Genomic DNA, 14,389 nt, shown 5'->3' with positions numbered 1-14,389 from the left:
CAGACGGAGGGGGGAAGGGAGAGAGCAGGGCAAAGCGCGCCTTTAATATAACGACCCCCCTCACCACTCTCGATATGTATCCGTGTAATGTTTATAACGTGACATGCGGGACCCTCGGGGATCGTAGGATCCGTAGGGTCGACCACGTGTAGGACACGGCAGTGCCGTGAGCGTACATGCACTACCTTAACAGGATCAGGGCGGAAGAGGGCAAGATTCCGCGCTTGGAAACCCATCTGCGTATTATAGTTCTCTACCAAGAATAACCGCGTGCTTGGAGAGGTATCTCGCGTGTCGACCTCGTTCGTAGACCCGAACGAGGCCTCAGCAGATACCCTGCTACCCCAGGCCTAACTCGTTCCGCCCTCCACCACTCCCTCCGGTCTTACATCATCGCAAAGGTCGCTGTCGACTCCCCTTGTCTTCTCCCTGCCCTGACTAGCCATTAATTCATCAATCGAGCCTGTCTGCCTACATTCCGGCTGGCGGGCCGCTTAGGTGACCGCCGTCACCGCAACCCTTTAGAACGGCGTTGGGCAGCTCCCTCTCAGCCCCCTTACTTCCTTCCCATCGTACATATCTCGCACATACGCTTGCGCACCCTCGCCGCGGCTATTATACCGGCCAGTCATATCCTTCTGCTAGTCTCGTAGCTCGTATAGTCTCATCGGTAGCATAATGTGTGCGAGAGAGACTTGAGGCAGCGGCTGCACACGCAGCCTAGCGCCTAAGCCCGGCTCCGCCAAGCCTTCTAGGCAGCGACTGCGGCCATGAGGCGGCGCTGTATCCGGACCAGGTTGCCAAAGTCCATGCTCTTCGAGTCGTCGGCGGGGGGCACGTGCTCGCCGGACGCGATGCACAGGACGCGCATGCGCTCGTCGTAACGCAGGCCCGTCAGCAGCTTCGGCGTGATGAGGAAGTACTGGCTCGTGTGCTCGCGGCACGCGATCTCCACCATCCGCTCGTGCACCATCCGCTCGTTGCGCGGGTCCATGCCCTGGTTGATCTCGTCGACGACGCGGAACGGCGCCTGCGCCATCGACTGCAGCGCCATCAGGTAGAAGATGGTCGACACCGCCCGCTCGCCGCCCGACTGCCGGTGCTGGTTGAGCTGCTGCAGCGTCTCGTTTTCGCTGCCGAGCCGAACGTAGGCTGAGCGTTAGCCATGCAATGGGGGCTAGGAGCGACGGGGAGCAACTTACCGAAATTTGACCTTGATCTCGATAGCCCACTGTTCAAAATCTTCATCCTTGTGAATGCCAACCTCGCCCGCACAGTTTATCTGCTCAAAGTTGTAACTGAAAGCGTCGTTGATCTTCGAGATGACTTCGTCGACGCGAGGTTCCCATCTCTCCCTGAGCTGACCCGTCTTCTGGGTATAGGATTCGAGCTTAGCGTTCATTTCGTCTTTCTTGAGGGTGAGCTCCTGGATATCTTGCGCACGCTTCTCGTACTGCCGCAGGATCGCGGGGTCAACTCCGTGGATCAACTCGAGCTTCGTCTGCTCGGCGCCAATCTCGTTGTCGATGTCCTCGGCGGTCTTATCCACCACCAACTCATTCCAGTGCTGGAGCCCCGCTCCGCCACTTGTCGCGACAGCTTCCTCCACTTTACGTCTAGCTTCAACCGCTTTGGTTCTCAACTCTTCAGTCTCTTTCTTAATATCGTCGATCTCGGATCGCTTTTGGTCAAGCTGTTGCTTGATCTCGGAGTTCCGTTCTTCTAGCATTTTCACATCCGATCGCGCTTCGATAAGCCGGATTTGTACCTCTACCAATGCTTGATGGGCACCACGGATCTCGGAAAGCTGTTCTTTGTGTTGCAGTACAGATATCGTCTTCTCAATGATGAGCTGGTCCTCCTGGGCACTATACTCGAATATTCTCTTCCTACACTGCATGAGCTCGCTCTGCGCGCTTTCGAATGCTCCCTTCTCAGCCGCTACTGCTTGTTAGTCCAAGACCCGGATGACTAGGCGTATACATATACTTGCCGATTTTGTCCCCAAGGGTTGCGTATTGGGTAGCTGCCTTCTGGAGCTCATTCTTCTCGCTCCTCAGAGCATCCTTAGGGATTGTTAGCAGTCTGGACTATATAGGTCAGTGGACGCGGGTGCTCACGATTTTTTCTCGGATCGGCTCTTCAGCTTCCTCTATCTCTCTGATGCGGGTCTTAACGACCGCCCCTTTCCCCCTAATTTCCTTAATTTCTTCCTCTGCTTCGTGTATTCGTCTTTGCGACGCAGCTCTCTCAGAAGTATCCACGGGCTGGTCCGTCCAGAAGCGGCCGGGCATGATCCGTCTCGTACTAGTAGAAACAGCACTGCCACCGTATTCCCTACGTCGCGAGATGCGATATAGCGTACGGCCAGTGGCCCAGCTATTAATTTTTTCCGAGCCGACGAGTCGATCGTATTGCTCGTTGCTAATGTCTCCAATGGCAACGCCAGAGACGTGCAATCTCTTTTCTGCGCACAGCATGGCGAGAACAGGTTCTGGGCCTTCCAGGTATGAGATCGAAAACCCATCGAGACCCATTCCGCGAGCTTCTTCGTTAGAGACAGGTGGGCGAAACGAGGCGAAGTTGCTCCCGCAGGTTCTAATGGTGACTGAAAGCGACAGTTGCTTGTAGAATTGGTTGCTTAACTTCTTGTGGTCATTGCGGGTCTGAGTGGTGAAGCAGACGAAATCTTCAGTGGCTAGAAGTGATTGGATTTGATCCGCGTACCGCTGGTCCGTGATGGAACAGTTGAGCATTGGTGGGCCAAAAACCTCCTGCTCAAACTCATCCTGATGATCCCGAAGCCATTCCCAGCCTTTGGCGGCATCTACATTGATCTTCTTCAGATAGGCTAGCTTTTGGCCCTCCTGGGAATCCAGGGCTTCCAAATCCCTTTCGTGCCTTTGCCTCTCTTCATTCTTGCTGAAGTTAAGGGCTTTCAGTTCGCCAAATTGGCTTTGCAGTCCCCTTTTTTCCGCCTCGTTTTCTCTTAAGATCTGTTCTTGTTGACGCTGGAATCGTGCCTGTTAGCATCGGAGAGTTCGAATCGTGTATGAGACAAAACATACAATTTTTTGGTTCCAGTCGGAAGGAACAAACTCGGGGGGCTTGTTTTGCAACTTGGCCTCGAGGTCGGTAATCATGCGGCGTATCTTAGCAATCTCGGCCCTCTTGGAGGTGTGAGAGCTCTCCTCCGCACTCTTCTTATTTTGAACATGCTTGATTTGTTCATCTAGGGCCTCGACACTCTGGAGAAGTTGGTCGCATGCCTCTTCGGCGTGCCTCAGGGCCTTCTTGCGATCCTCTACGACAGCCTGGACCTTGTCTCGATACTCCTGTTTTAGGTTAACAGCCTGCAAGGCGGGTCCACAAGCATGCTCGAGTTCTTGTAGCCTCTTGGTCGCATCCTGCTTCCTTCGCTTTGATTCATTTACCATACGGCGAAGAGTATTGTACTCGGCAACTTTGCGTGCGTTCTGGAGGTCATGAATCTTGGTTTGTATCGCCTCTCGTTCGCGTAGTCTATCCACATCAGCCTGCGATCCCTGCTGGCGGATTTCGTGCCCTCTCAGAGTCTCAGTGCAGGTGTCAAGCCTGATCTTCAGCTCTTTGTGCTTCCTGTGTAGTTCCTTTAGCTGATCATGCCAGTCAATCATGCGTTCCGGGGCGGCCGCTCGCAGGGTTTCGTGGAGAAGCTGTATGGGAGTAAGACCAGCGAACTCGGCGACTCTGTCCTGGGGAAGAAACTGGCATAGGTTGTCGATTTGGATATGCAGTCCGCTAGTGACGTTTTTGATAGCCTGGTGGGTACTATCTCTTCCGTTCAGCCACCACTTAGTTTTATTGTCCTCCTTGCGAATCTGTAGGCGAATCACGTAGTTGTCTCGTTCGGTTGGTCGGCACTGTAATTCTATCTCAACTGTAGCAGTCTCCTTCCCGTGCTTGACGAACTCTCCTACGTTGCTTGCCCGACCGAGATGCTTTGGATGGTAACCCAAGCCCAGACAGATGGCACAGACGAGGGAACTCTTGCCAGTGCCGTTCGGACCGATAACCATGTTGAGGTTGGGGCCCGGGTTGAACTCGGCGTGTTCGTAGGTGACGAAATTCTCGACCAGGACCCGCACGATTGCTCCGGTCTGAAATTCCCTGGTGTCATGCTCGCGATCGTCTCTTTCCGGATCGGGCTTTACTCGTATCTCTCCCCGATTTTCCCGGTGCGACCCCCTACCGGCGAAGGAGACATCCTGGTCAGTCGAATTCTCGCGATCTTCGCCAGCATTTCCGTCGCGCCTTTGCCGTTTTGGAGAAGTTGAGCCGGATGATTGTTCTTCGTCATTCTCTTCCTCGAACCGCGCTCTCGACCGACGGCGGGGCTCTAGGGATGGCATGGCGGAAGTGAGACGTGCGGCAGGCCAGGTCCAGCGATCGCGTCATACGGAAATGGAGATGAGCCAGCTCGATAATTCTCCTCGGTTACGAAAGGGGGCTGTTGATCGGATGGTCAAGGAGTCGTACTCGACAGAGATGATTCAGGTGGGAAATTTAGGCTATTGAAAGAATGGCCGAAATAAGACGCGCTGTCGGGTGCAAGTCGCGACGAGCTGTGGGGTGTTTTACGATGTACTCGGTACCTATAGTACATGGGTATAAATCAAGCGAGAGGTACCTAGGTAGGCAGCTCCCGGTGTATTTTCCACCCCTCAGCTCCAGCAAGGGGCCTTAGGTAGGTACTGAAGGAGGTACTATATACATGCTTCATTTTCACCCACAAAAGGCAGGCACTACCTGAGGTGTCTGGAACGAAACATTAGGAAGTTGAGATATCATGTATATGTAGGTATCTACCGAAGCATCACTTACTAAGGTGCCTTACAATCCTTAGGTCAGGTACCTCACTTGGTACCTAAGGTAAGTACCTAGGTGAGGCAGGCACATAGTGGATACTTGGCACGGTTCCACCCTCATGCGTAGAGGTGGGGTACGTACCTGCCTACCTAGGTAGATGTTAAAAAAGTTCAGCCTCCATTTAGAAGTTTGCCGACGTCATCCCTTTCTCTGACATGCCAACGCCCTTTCCAAACGCGCCTGTTCAAAACACCTACATCAACATCTACCTACACGTACATATGCATATATATGTACATATATCATATGTACATGAGCTGTAGGCGATATAGGCACCTCGAGACCAACTTTTCTCCTAAAGACCTACCTACATATTCGCATATAGGTATCTAACTTAGACGCCATACATAGAGGGTATTGCTGTTTCCCCTGGTCAAGTTACAGTTTAGTACCTGGTTAGGTACGTGAAGTATAGGTTTCTATAATGCCTAGCTACAGGTACCTATGTGAGTACCTATTTAAGCAGATGCTGGACGAGTGGAGGAAGGGGAAAAGTAGGTGCTAAGGTATGAAAGGAGGTTTGTATGCATATAGGCAACTTAAGCAATACCTACCCGTTATTGTCGAGATGGCCCTCATTGTTTTTAGTCAACTCTTATTGTCCTCCATCTCAACAACCTAACTACACATTCTAGGAATTTGCAGAGGAATTACTTGCTAAAAACTTCCATCCTATCAAATGCCAATCACTAGGGGCATACTGGTGTAAGAAGCATCACATACCCAGCAGACACGTCCCTCGGTTCCCAACCCACCCTTGCTTTATTCTGACCTCTCCCTCCCCCCATACCTCCCTTCCAACCTCATCCTGCCCCTTTCCCTTACAATTTTCCTGGCTGCCCACTCTTCGGGGCGCTCTCTTTTCTCTCTGAACCCAAACACCATTCCAGGCTCCCTATAGTCCCTTCGAAATCTGCTCGCGGCATAAAATCTTCCTATAGATTGCTAAGCAACCGTTGCCCCCAACCCTTGGACTTTCTATTCTTCCTTGGCCCCATCCAATCATTCCTTCTAGCTCACTCCTTCACTATCACCGTCCCAGCAATTAGATTATTCTCGGGGTCGAGCTACCGCTTTATCTCCCCCAACAGATTTCATTCCCATTCTACCGTCCGGCTAAGCCAACGGCAGTCCAAAGAAGACGGCTATGGTATCAAAACTCGGTTTCTGATTCCGGACATGACTGATGATAGCGGTCCGGCGTTTCGCGCTCCTCGCGCTCCGCTTGGGGATGCAACAAATCGAATAAACAATGCACCCTCTCCGACGAAGCCCATCAAGTCTAGCCATGCTCCGACCTCCCAAATTGACCCCCTAGGAATACACCCCACCAAGGTCCAACCCCGCCAAGATAACCAGTCAAACCAATCCAACCCACATACGTCGGAACGTCCGCAAGAGGCCCAAGACGACGGTAAACGTAGGCCCAGCATCAGGACCACGGGTCGTGCCTCCAGCGGCGGTCGCCGTAAAACCCACATCGGCCCTTGGGAACTAGGCAAATCTTTAGGCAACGGTTCCGCCGCGCGAGTGCGCCTAGTTCGTCATACTGTCACAAGCGAGTTGGCCGCCGTCAAGATCCTCTCTAAGAACCCCGACATCTTAACACATCCGGGAAGCATAGCGCAACTCGACCAATGGGACCGCACTCGAGAGGAGTACGGTTCAGAAAACCGCATGCCATTTGCCATCGAACGGGAGGTTGCTATCTTGAAACTAATTGACCACCCGAACATCGTAAAGCTGTACGATATCTGGGAAAACCGCTCAGAAATGTACGTTATGCGGCCCGATTCTTGGCACGATCACTAACTCAGACGCAGTTATCTCGTGCTCGAGTATGTACAGCGCGGCGACCTTTACGGTTACCTTAGCCAACACGGCCCCCTCTCCGAGGTAGAGACCATTTTCTACTTCCGACAGTTGCTTAGCGCCTTGGAATACGTTCACTCGTTCAACCTCTGTCATCGCGACCTTAAACCGGAGAACATCCTTCTGACAGAGGATGGTCGCGTCAAGGTGACCGACTTTGGTATGTCTGCTCTGCACCAGGGACCAAATCACATGTTGAGAACTTCCTGTGGGAGTCCACACTATGCTGCTCCTGAGATCGTCAGTTCGGCATCCTACAGAGGGGACAGGGTTGACATATGGAGCCTGGGGGTGATATTGTACGCTTGCCTGACCAATTCCTTGCCATTTTATGATAACGACATGCAGCGGCTTCTTCACAAAGTCCAGAAAGGAGTGTATCGCATGCCGACGTTTACCCCTTACGAGCAGCAAGATCTGATCGCCCGGATGTTGAAGGTGGATCCAGAGGAGCGCATTTCCACGCGCAAACTATGGCTGCATCCTTTGGTTCGTAAGTATGATCATCTAGATGATTTTAACGACGGCGAGTGCACCCAGGAGTACAGGCAGAACGGCCGCTATGACCCAGTTCGACCCGATGAACTCGACATGCAGACCTTGCGGCAGTTGAAATCCGTTTGGCATACGTTCACCGAACAGCAACTGGCGGGGAAATTGACAAGCCCGGAGTAAGTTGGATCCGTTTAGCACTGGTTTCGGCCAGCTTTATCATGGACTATATTCACTGACGTGGATGGACAGGCGCAACGATTTCAAATTGTTCTACTGGCTTCTCTATAACTACAGGGAAAAGAGGCTGGAAAATTACGGTGGCGACATAGCCTATTCCGCCAGTGACTACCATCACCTCCAACCCCTGAATTGGAAGAAGAAATACACAACACTAGAGTTCCAGGGCAAACCCGGGAAGAATCCGCCACGGTTTACTGTCATCTCGAATGTTGCTACCAACGCAAACGGCGAGGCCCTGGAGACAGCATCAACAGACGGCGGTGCCACTGTTAAGAGTTACGACCCGTACAAGTCCTCGCGCATAATGGAAGACGTGGTAGCTAGTCGCGCAAGGATTGTGATCCACCGCGATGGTACCAATTCTACACGAGGTTCAAGGCCCTCAAGCGCACGAAGCAGGTCGGCCCGAGCCAACTCGGAACACTCACGTCTCGGCAGAGGTGCTCGACATCCGAAAGGTTCGACCGCACTTGGGGGCTCACGACGTTCCGTTAACTCAATCAGAAGCGGCGAAGAAATTTTATATAGGCGGCCGGCTTCGCGCCAAAGGAGAAATATCGATTTCTCGCATGTTCGGAAACGGTCAGCGGACCAGAGCGAATCGGCATGTCGCCCTACAAGCATCGCGGGAGATGATACTACTTACGATCGAGACCACACATCTCCCACGAGCCCCGCCAGGAGAACCGAGCGGTCTAATATCTCTAGGAGAAGTCGCTCCGAGACGCAATCCATGACGGACGTGTCCAAATCGCAGGATGGAAGTCTGCATTGGAACGAGGAGCTCCGCCACTTCAGTCGTAGCATCGCGAAGGACTGCGACGACGCGTTTAATAGCAGCTTGCTGAGCTTGGAATCTTGTCTGGGTGAGATCTCATTCGAGTCACCGATGTCAGAGGGCGCGGGGGCGCATTCAACCGATCCGAATACTCTCATGACCAGCGAACCGAACACTAAACGACGGCCCTGGGACACTCGGTCGCTACCGCCCCCGCCACCACACGAGAATTCGGATACAGAAATGATCGTGGCGGTCAAGGAGAGAACTGAGCGACCTAAGGGCGCCATGGATAAAACTCCCGCCCAGATCAATAAGCCGATGTTCCCCGTAAACCAGCTAGGTCGACCCGATAGGTCATTAGAGAAGTCAGAAGCAGACCGTAGAGTCACATCGGCGCCCATCTATTCGCAGTTTAGCACACAATGGGGTAGGGACAAGATTCCTCTGCCGCCTATCGACGAGACGCCGAAGGAGGACGATTGTCAGAGAGATGACGACAGACGAGCCGTTTCTGCACCTATTTCTGAGCCGTGGGTGGCTCGTCACACAATGGCGGAAGAGCATGACGGCTTAGAATACCTTGCCCGACATCAGAAAACGATACGTCTCGTTACTTCCCCATCTGATCGACCCAGAAAACCCACGGTCCTGGATCCTCACGCCGATAAGAAATTGCCCCGGGACGACCAACCGAATTCCCAGGATACGCAGGGGCCGAACATCCGTCAGCAGTACTGGGACGGTGAGACAAAAGCAACAACGCCCCAGGATCCCCCTATAGTATCCAAGGACGGTTCGTCGGGCTCCATCAAAAAGAAGGGGTCATGGTTCAGGCGTAGCTCCAAGGGTCAAGACGACATGCCGAGAAGTGGCTCTAGCAAGAGCAACATCGATGGCCTAACCGCCGCAGAAACGAATTCATCTACAGGCTCGGTCATCCCGCTGGCAAAGAAGAAGGGCTTCGGTTTCTCTTTCTGGCGTGGGGGGAAGGTAGAGCCTCAACTAAGGCTCTCGCTTGCAGGTAGGCTCCCCCCTCCATATGTAGGCACGGGGCTTGGGGGTAGGAGGCTAACCAGAGCCGCAGAGTCCGATTTCGACTTTCCATCGAGCCTCGAGCCTGTCCGGGCGCCCGGGCGTCCCAAACCCCCACGGGCCGGGAGCACGCGGCCCGATAAAGCTGCGGCCCGCAACATCGAGCCTCAGCGGAACTGGCTGGCCCGCCTATTCCGGGTCAAGCCGGCGACTCGGCATTTTTGCTTCGTGATATCCCGACGTCGTGCGCGGCAAGAGATTGCTAATTTGTTCAGGGAGTGGAAGCGTTTTGGTGTGCAGGATGTCGTGGTGGACAAAGAACGGAACCTCGTCTTTGCCCGAGTTGCTAAGGAGAACAGTAAGCACCCTCGGCCGAGCCTGGAGGGTAATAGCGGACAGGGAATGGAACTAACGGCAACCCGTTTGGTAGGCCTAAATCTGAAGGAAGCTTGTTTTGCGGCGGAGATTATGGCGGTCATCGAACATGGAAAGCGTAATCGCCTCAGCATCGCCCGATTCACGCAGGAGCGCGGGGCGGCGAGCACATTCAACAAGGTGATGAACACGATGGAGAGCATCTTCGCGTCACGAGCTATGCTTGTCACGGAGAAACGAAAAGTGAAGATGATGATGAAGACACTCGACTCGTGACACTTCCCTGGGGGGGCAGTTGCGGCTACGCAGGGCGAGCGCGCACGTCTAGTCGCGTCGACTGGTTCATAACCTGCACGACGACGGCGTGCGCAAGACCCCCCTCGTATCGCTCGAGTCCGGTTTGAGGAGGTGATCGTACCTACGTGCTTTGGGGGAGGTTTCCGGGATATCTGTGTGCGGATGGGGCTGGAGGGGACATGTCAGGGTTGCGATGGAGGATAGAGGAGTGTGCTGTTAGGCGGGCTACTCTTCTGTCCCCCTCTCTTCCTACGTCCGGTGTTGTAAGTGCGTATATGAAACCGAGAGGAGGGAAGACTCTTGACAATGGCTGCCAGCTCGTAGCTGCGATGGCTACAAGAGGTGAGCTTGCGGTTGGAGAGAGTTGTTCGGTTTAGTTTCACATAGGCTTGATACCTAGATGCTCGATAGGGTGAGGCGTTACAGGTTTCGTTAGTAATGGGATCCGTGGGGGGACCAATTTGCTTTTCCTTTCGTCTTCAACGCGCGGAGGGCCGGTTGGAGGGGGACCTGCATCGTGTTACTACATCTCGCACGCGTGTATATCGGTACCTACGACGCCCAGTGAAGATCCCTTTACGCCGACAGGGTCGGGTGTTTCCGGCTGCAACGCGTGGGCTTGCCATCGAGGCGGCTGGCCGGAGTGGTGGAACCGACCGCCCTACCTAGTTGCTGAAGCCTTTCACAGCTTAAAACGGCCCGGCAAACCTGCAAGTTCCTAGGACTAGGGTTTAGGTAGGTACCTACCTACTTCGCGCGCCCGATGCGAGCGCCGATGGTGGAAGCGGGAATTTAGGAAACGCGCTCGGCGGCTCTCACGGGATCAGCTTTTGGTAAGGGGACCGAGAAAAAAAAAAAAAGTCGATTGAGCTGCCGTTATCAATCTGTCCTTTTTAAATCCCCCTTGTCTCTCTCTCTCCCCTCCTCCCTCTCCCCTAATAACAACTCGTCGCTTTTCCCTCTCTCGCGCCTCTGAACTCGCCTCGAGACTTGGCTAACGTACCGCTTGCTTACGTTAGGAGGTCTCCGAGGTAGAGACACTATAGAAAGCCTAAGCTTCAGGCGGCGGGCCGCGACAAAGACCCCGTCTCCTGCCACTCGTCCCCCAAAGGAGACATCGGCCCGTCACCTGACAGAGCGCAGCCAATTGGCCGCTCTCCCCCTCTTCCCGTCGTCCTGAGAACCTTTTGGGGTGCGCCTTCGTGTGCGGCGCAACCATGCTGCGATCAGTAGCACCTGCGGCGGCCGGCCAAGCTAGGAGCCTGCTGGGGCCGAGGACCGCTCCACGGCTGCTCGACACGTGCAAATCTGCCTTCTCCTCATCCTCCACATCGTCGTCATATGCCCCATCGAGGCCTCTTCTCAGCAGCAGCACCTACAGCAACCCCCCCCTGTGCTTCCAGAGAAACCTGCACGCCACATCGACGAGAATGGCTGCCAACACCAGAACCGAGAGCGACGCCTTTGGCGAGATCCAGGTGCCCGCCGGCAAGTATTGGGGTGCCCAGACGGAGCGCTCCCTCTCCAACTTCCGCATCAACCAACCCCAGGACCGGATGCCGCCTCCGATTGTGAAGGCGTTCGGTATATTGAAAGGCGCTGCTGCCACCGTTAATATGCGGTACGGACTGGGTATGCTACAATCCTGCCCAGAGTGCGCCGCGCCTGGCCTACGCTGAGGGGGTATATTGACTTACACGTGCTGCGACCACGCTATTATCACAGATGAGAAAATTGGCAAGGCCATCCAGCAGGCTGCCGCCGAGGTGGCCGACCTCAAGCTCCTCGACCACTTCCCCCTCGTTGTCTGGCAGACCGGCTCCGGCACCCAGTCCAACATGAACGCCAACGAGGTCATCTCAAACCGAGCCATCGAGATCCTCGGCGGCGTCAAGGGCAGCAAGAAGCCGGTCCACCCGAACGATCACGTCAACCGCTCGGCTTCGTCGAACGATACCTTCCCCACCGTCATGCACATCGCCGCCGTCCTCGAGATCGAAGGGAAGCTGTTGCCTTCTCTCAAGAGCCTTCGCGATGCGCTGCAGAAGAAGGTCGACGACTTCAACGCCAAGAACATTATCAAGATTGGAAGGACCCACCTTCAGGATGCCACCCCCCTGACTCTAGCCCAAGAGTTCTCGGGGTACGTAGCTCAGCTGGACTTTGGCATCAAGCGAGTGGAGAGCTCCTTGCCGGATCTGCGGCTCCTCGCCCAGGGCGGCACTGCCGTCGGCACGGGCATCAACACCTTCGAGGGCTTCGCGGAGGCGATCGCCGCCGAGGTCAGCAAGATGACAGGAACCGAGTTCAAGACGGCGCCGAACAAATTCGAAGCGCTCGCCGCGCACGATGCCATCGTTCAGGCCTCGGGGTCCCTCAACACCCTAGCTGCGTCGCTCACCAAGATCGCTCAAGATATCCGATATCTTGGTAGCGGTCCTCGCTGCGGTCTCGGCGAGCTGATCCTGCCGGAGAACGAGCCGGGCTCGAGCATTATGCCGGGCAAGGTCAACCCGACCCAATGTGAGGCATTGACGATGGTCTGCGCTCAGGTGATGGGTAACCACGTCGCCACGACGATCGGCGGCATGAACGGCCAGTTCGAGCTCAACGTCTACAAGCCCCTCGTCATCCGGAACCTGCTGCACAGCGTGAGGATCTTGGCGGACGGCATGCGCTCGTTCGAGAAGAACCTGGTGGAGGGCCTGCAGGCCAATGAGGAGAAGATAGCTAGCATCATGAAGGAATCGTAAGTCAAGAAACGAAGAGGAAGAAAAAGTCCGCCCTCGTAATTTTAGCCATACGATAGCTAACGGTCACGACGCAACACGCACACAGGCTTATGCTCGTTACCTGCCTCAACCCCAAGATTGGCTACGACATGGCATCCAAGGTGGCTAAGAACGCGCACAAGAAGGGCCTGACCCTGAAGGAAAGCGCAATGGAGCTCGACGCCCTCACCTCGGACGAGTTCGACACCCTCGTCAAGCCGGAGCTCATGGTCGGGCCAAAGCCTTACAAGGGTTAGACACCGGCATTAGGCAGTCGAACCCGCGGTACATTACGTCCAAGGCGAGCTAGGCGAGCTCGACAAGCTCGACAAGGAAACTAACCACTAGCTTGTCGCCGCCAATCGCGCCAATGATAGACCAATGCGTCTCTAGCAAGACCCCACGAGAAGGGTCGGTGGCGGCGCCAGTCTTACTGTGCACGCAGACAGAGTACGGCGCGAGTGTACATAGAACCTTGTAATAAAAAAAAAGAGGGAAAGAAAGAAATAGAAGATGAAGGTATTGCCGATATTCGACAACCTTACCGACTAACTCGTAAAAACCCGAGGCTCAGGGGGGAGGTTAGACGGAGCCGATACGAAGAACAAAGGGTTAACCCGCTCGTTGACTCCGTCCGTGCTAACAGCATCGATCAGAGCGCCCCTGCGACGGAGATTGAGCTACCTATGTACATACGCTAGTAGGTGAGCAAGTAGGGAATGGAGTTCTCGTCGATGTGGACGATATTGCACGTGGAGCACCCAACTCCGGCCGTTGGGGATTCGGGTACTCTCGGCAACCCAAGCGATCCAAGGCCGCTAATTAGCCCACCGCCCGACCTCGGCAGAAACAGGAGAGAGAGAGAGAGAGAGACAAACGGCACTGGCCAATTGGCCGGGAAGAGCCGGGGGGAGTAAGCTCGAAGTTGCTCGGGATCTCGGGAGTTTCAGGGCCCTCTCCTCTCGACTCGATCTGCCCCCCTGCTATGGACCCATGGAGGCATCGCGACGCCTGGGTTACTGAGGCGCTACGACGTATTGGTAGGGGACGCGAGGAGGACGCAGGATGCAGGGCTGCTACGTCACCCGGGCGATATTTTAAACGACCCAATGGACGGGCGGCATCTTGGAGTTTGCGTGCCGCCTGCACCCACGTCTTCGGGAGGAAGTACTCACAACTTGGCAGGTCCGTTCTGGCATCCAGAACCCCCCCACCACGATAAAACCCCCCCCTGCAGTGTCATCGAAATCTCCAGAGAGGCCGAGAACATAGCGACAGCCCCGCGATATCGCAGTGCGATGCCGGATACGGACCTAAGCTTGTCAGATGAGAGGAGGAAACCCCCATCGGGATCTCCTTCGGAATAAAAAGCAATAAAAAGATCGAAGTCGAACGGGTATAGCCGACAAATTGTCTTGATGGACCTACATGTACGTTCAGGAAGAGGGGGGGGGCGGGCAGAGTATTCGGTGATAAGATAAGAAAGGTACGTTGTCGATGCCGTCATGATCCCAGGCGGAGGCTCCGACGATAGTATTAATAATAGAGAACCACATCATCGCCGACATGGGTCGGAGGGCATACGTAAAATAAATGGGAAGCGAAACTATGAGTAGTT

General features: G+C 54.7%; 3 protein-coding genes across 3 annotated transcripts; 2 read left to right on the top strand and 1 right to left on the bottom strand.

Annotated features, from left to right (window-relative positions):
• Window positions 1-493: 493 nt before the first annotated feature.
• Window positions 494-4,566, bottom strand: GGS23DRAFT_208614 (P-loop containing nucleoside triphosphate hydrolase protein). The gene is made up of 5 exons (XM_051511859.1): window positions 3,069-4,566; window positions 2,121-3,011; window positions 1,994-2,066; window positions 1,203-1,941; window positions 494-1,133 (listed from the first exon to the last, which is right to left on the bottom strand). The coding sequence occupies exons 1-5, from the start codon at window positions 4,389-4,391 to the stop codon at window positions 752-754; spliced, it is 3,408 nt and encodes a 1,135-aa protein (XP_051369804.1). The 5' UTR covers window positions 4,392-4,566; the 3' UTR covers window positions 494-751.
• A 1,098-nt stretch (window positions 4,567-5,664) lies between these two features.
• Window positions 5,665-10,079, top strand: GGS23DRAFT_208590 (Pkinase-domain-containing protein). The gene is made up of 5 exons (XM_051511858.1): window positions 5,665-6,683; window positions 6,732-7,451; window positions 7,525-9,317; window positions 9,381-9,686; window positions 9,759-10,079. The coding sequence occupies exons 1-5, from the start codon at window positions 6,088-6,090 to the stop codon at window positions 9,977-9,979; spliced, it is 3,636 nt and encodes a 1,211-aa protein (XP_051369803.1). The 5' UTR covers window positions 5,665-6,087; the 3' UTR covers window positions 9,980-10,079.
• Window positions 10,080-10,619: 540 nt separating this feature from the next.
• GGS23DRAFT_578747 (fumarate hydratase) lies at window positions 10,620-13,514 on the top strand. The gene is made up of 4 exons (XM_051517010.1): window positions 10,620-10,833; window positions 11,020-11,632; window positions 11,726-12,749; window positions 12,839-13,514. Exons 2-4 carry the CDS (start codon window positions 11,218-11,220, stop codon window positions 13,026-13,028), a joined length of 1,629 nt encoding a protein of 542 aa, XP_051369802.1. The 5' UTR covers window positions 10,620-10,833; window positions 11,020-11,217; the 3' UTR covers window positions 13,029-13,514.
• The last annotated feature ends 875 nt before the right edge of the window (window positions 13,515-14,389 follow it).

The sequence above is a fragment of the Durotheca rogersii genome (genome assembly GCF_024521655.1).
Source record: "Durotheca rogersii strain YMJ 92031201 chromosome Unknown GGS23scaffold_20, whole genome shotgun sequence".
In the NCBI taxonomy this organism is placed as follows: Eukaryota; Fungi; Ascomycota; class Sordariomycetes; order Xylariales; family Xylariaceae; genus Durotheca; species Durotheca rogersii.
The sequence above is the reverse complement of the archived record's forward strand: the minus strand, read 5'-3'. Positions and strand labels throughout refer to the sequence as shown.

Coding starts and splice junctions, on each gene's coding strand:
- GGS23DRAFT_208590 (XM_051511858.1), top strand. CDS start 6,088: ATGACTGATGATAGCGGTCCGGCGTTTCGCGCTCCTCGCGCTCCGCTT. Junction 9,318..9,380: donor ACTAAGGCTCTCGCTTGCAG/GTAGGCTCCCCC, acceptor CCAGAGCCGCAG/AGTCCGATTTCGACTTTCCA. Junction 9,687..9,758: donor CCGAGTTGCTAAGGAGAACA/GTAAGCACCCTC, acceptor CCCGTTTGGTAG/GCCTAAATCTGAAGGAAGCT.
- GGS23DRAFT_578747 (XM_051517010.1), top strand. CDS start 11,218: ATGCTGCGATCAGTAGCACCTGCGGCGGCCGGCCAAGCTAGGAGCCTG. Junction 11,633..11,725: donor TAATATGCGGTACGGACTGG/GTATGCTACAAT, acceptor CTATTATCACAG/ATGAGAAAATTGGCAAGGCC. Junction 12,750..12,838: donor GCTAGCATCATGAAGGAATC/GTAAGTCAAGAA, acceptor ACACGCACACAG/GCTTATGCTCGTTACCTGCC.
- GGS23DRAFT_208614 (XM_051511859.1), bottom strand. CDS start 4,391: ATGCCATCCCTAGAGCCCCGCCGTCGGTCGAGAGCGCGGTTCGAGGAA. Junction 1,942..1,993: donor AACCCTTGGGGACAAAATCG/GCAAGTATATGT, acceptor AACAAGCAGTAG/CGGCTGAGAAGGGAGCATTC. Junction 1,134..1,202: donor GAGATCAAGGTCAAATTTCG/GTAAGTTGCTCC, acceptor TCGGCTCGGCAG/CGAAAACGAGACGCTGCAGC.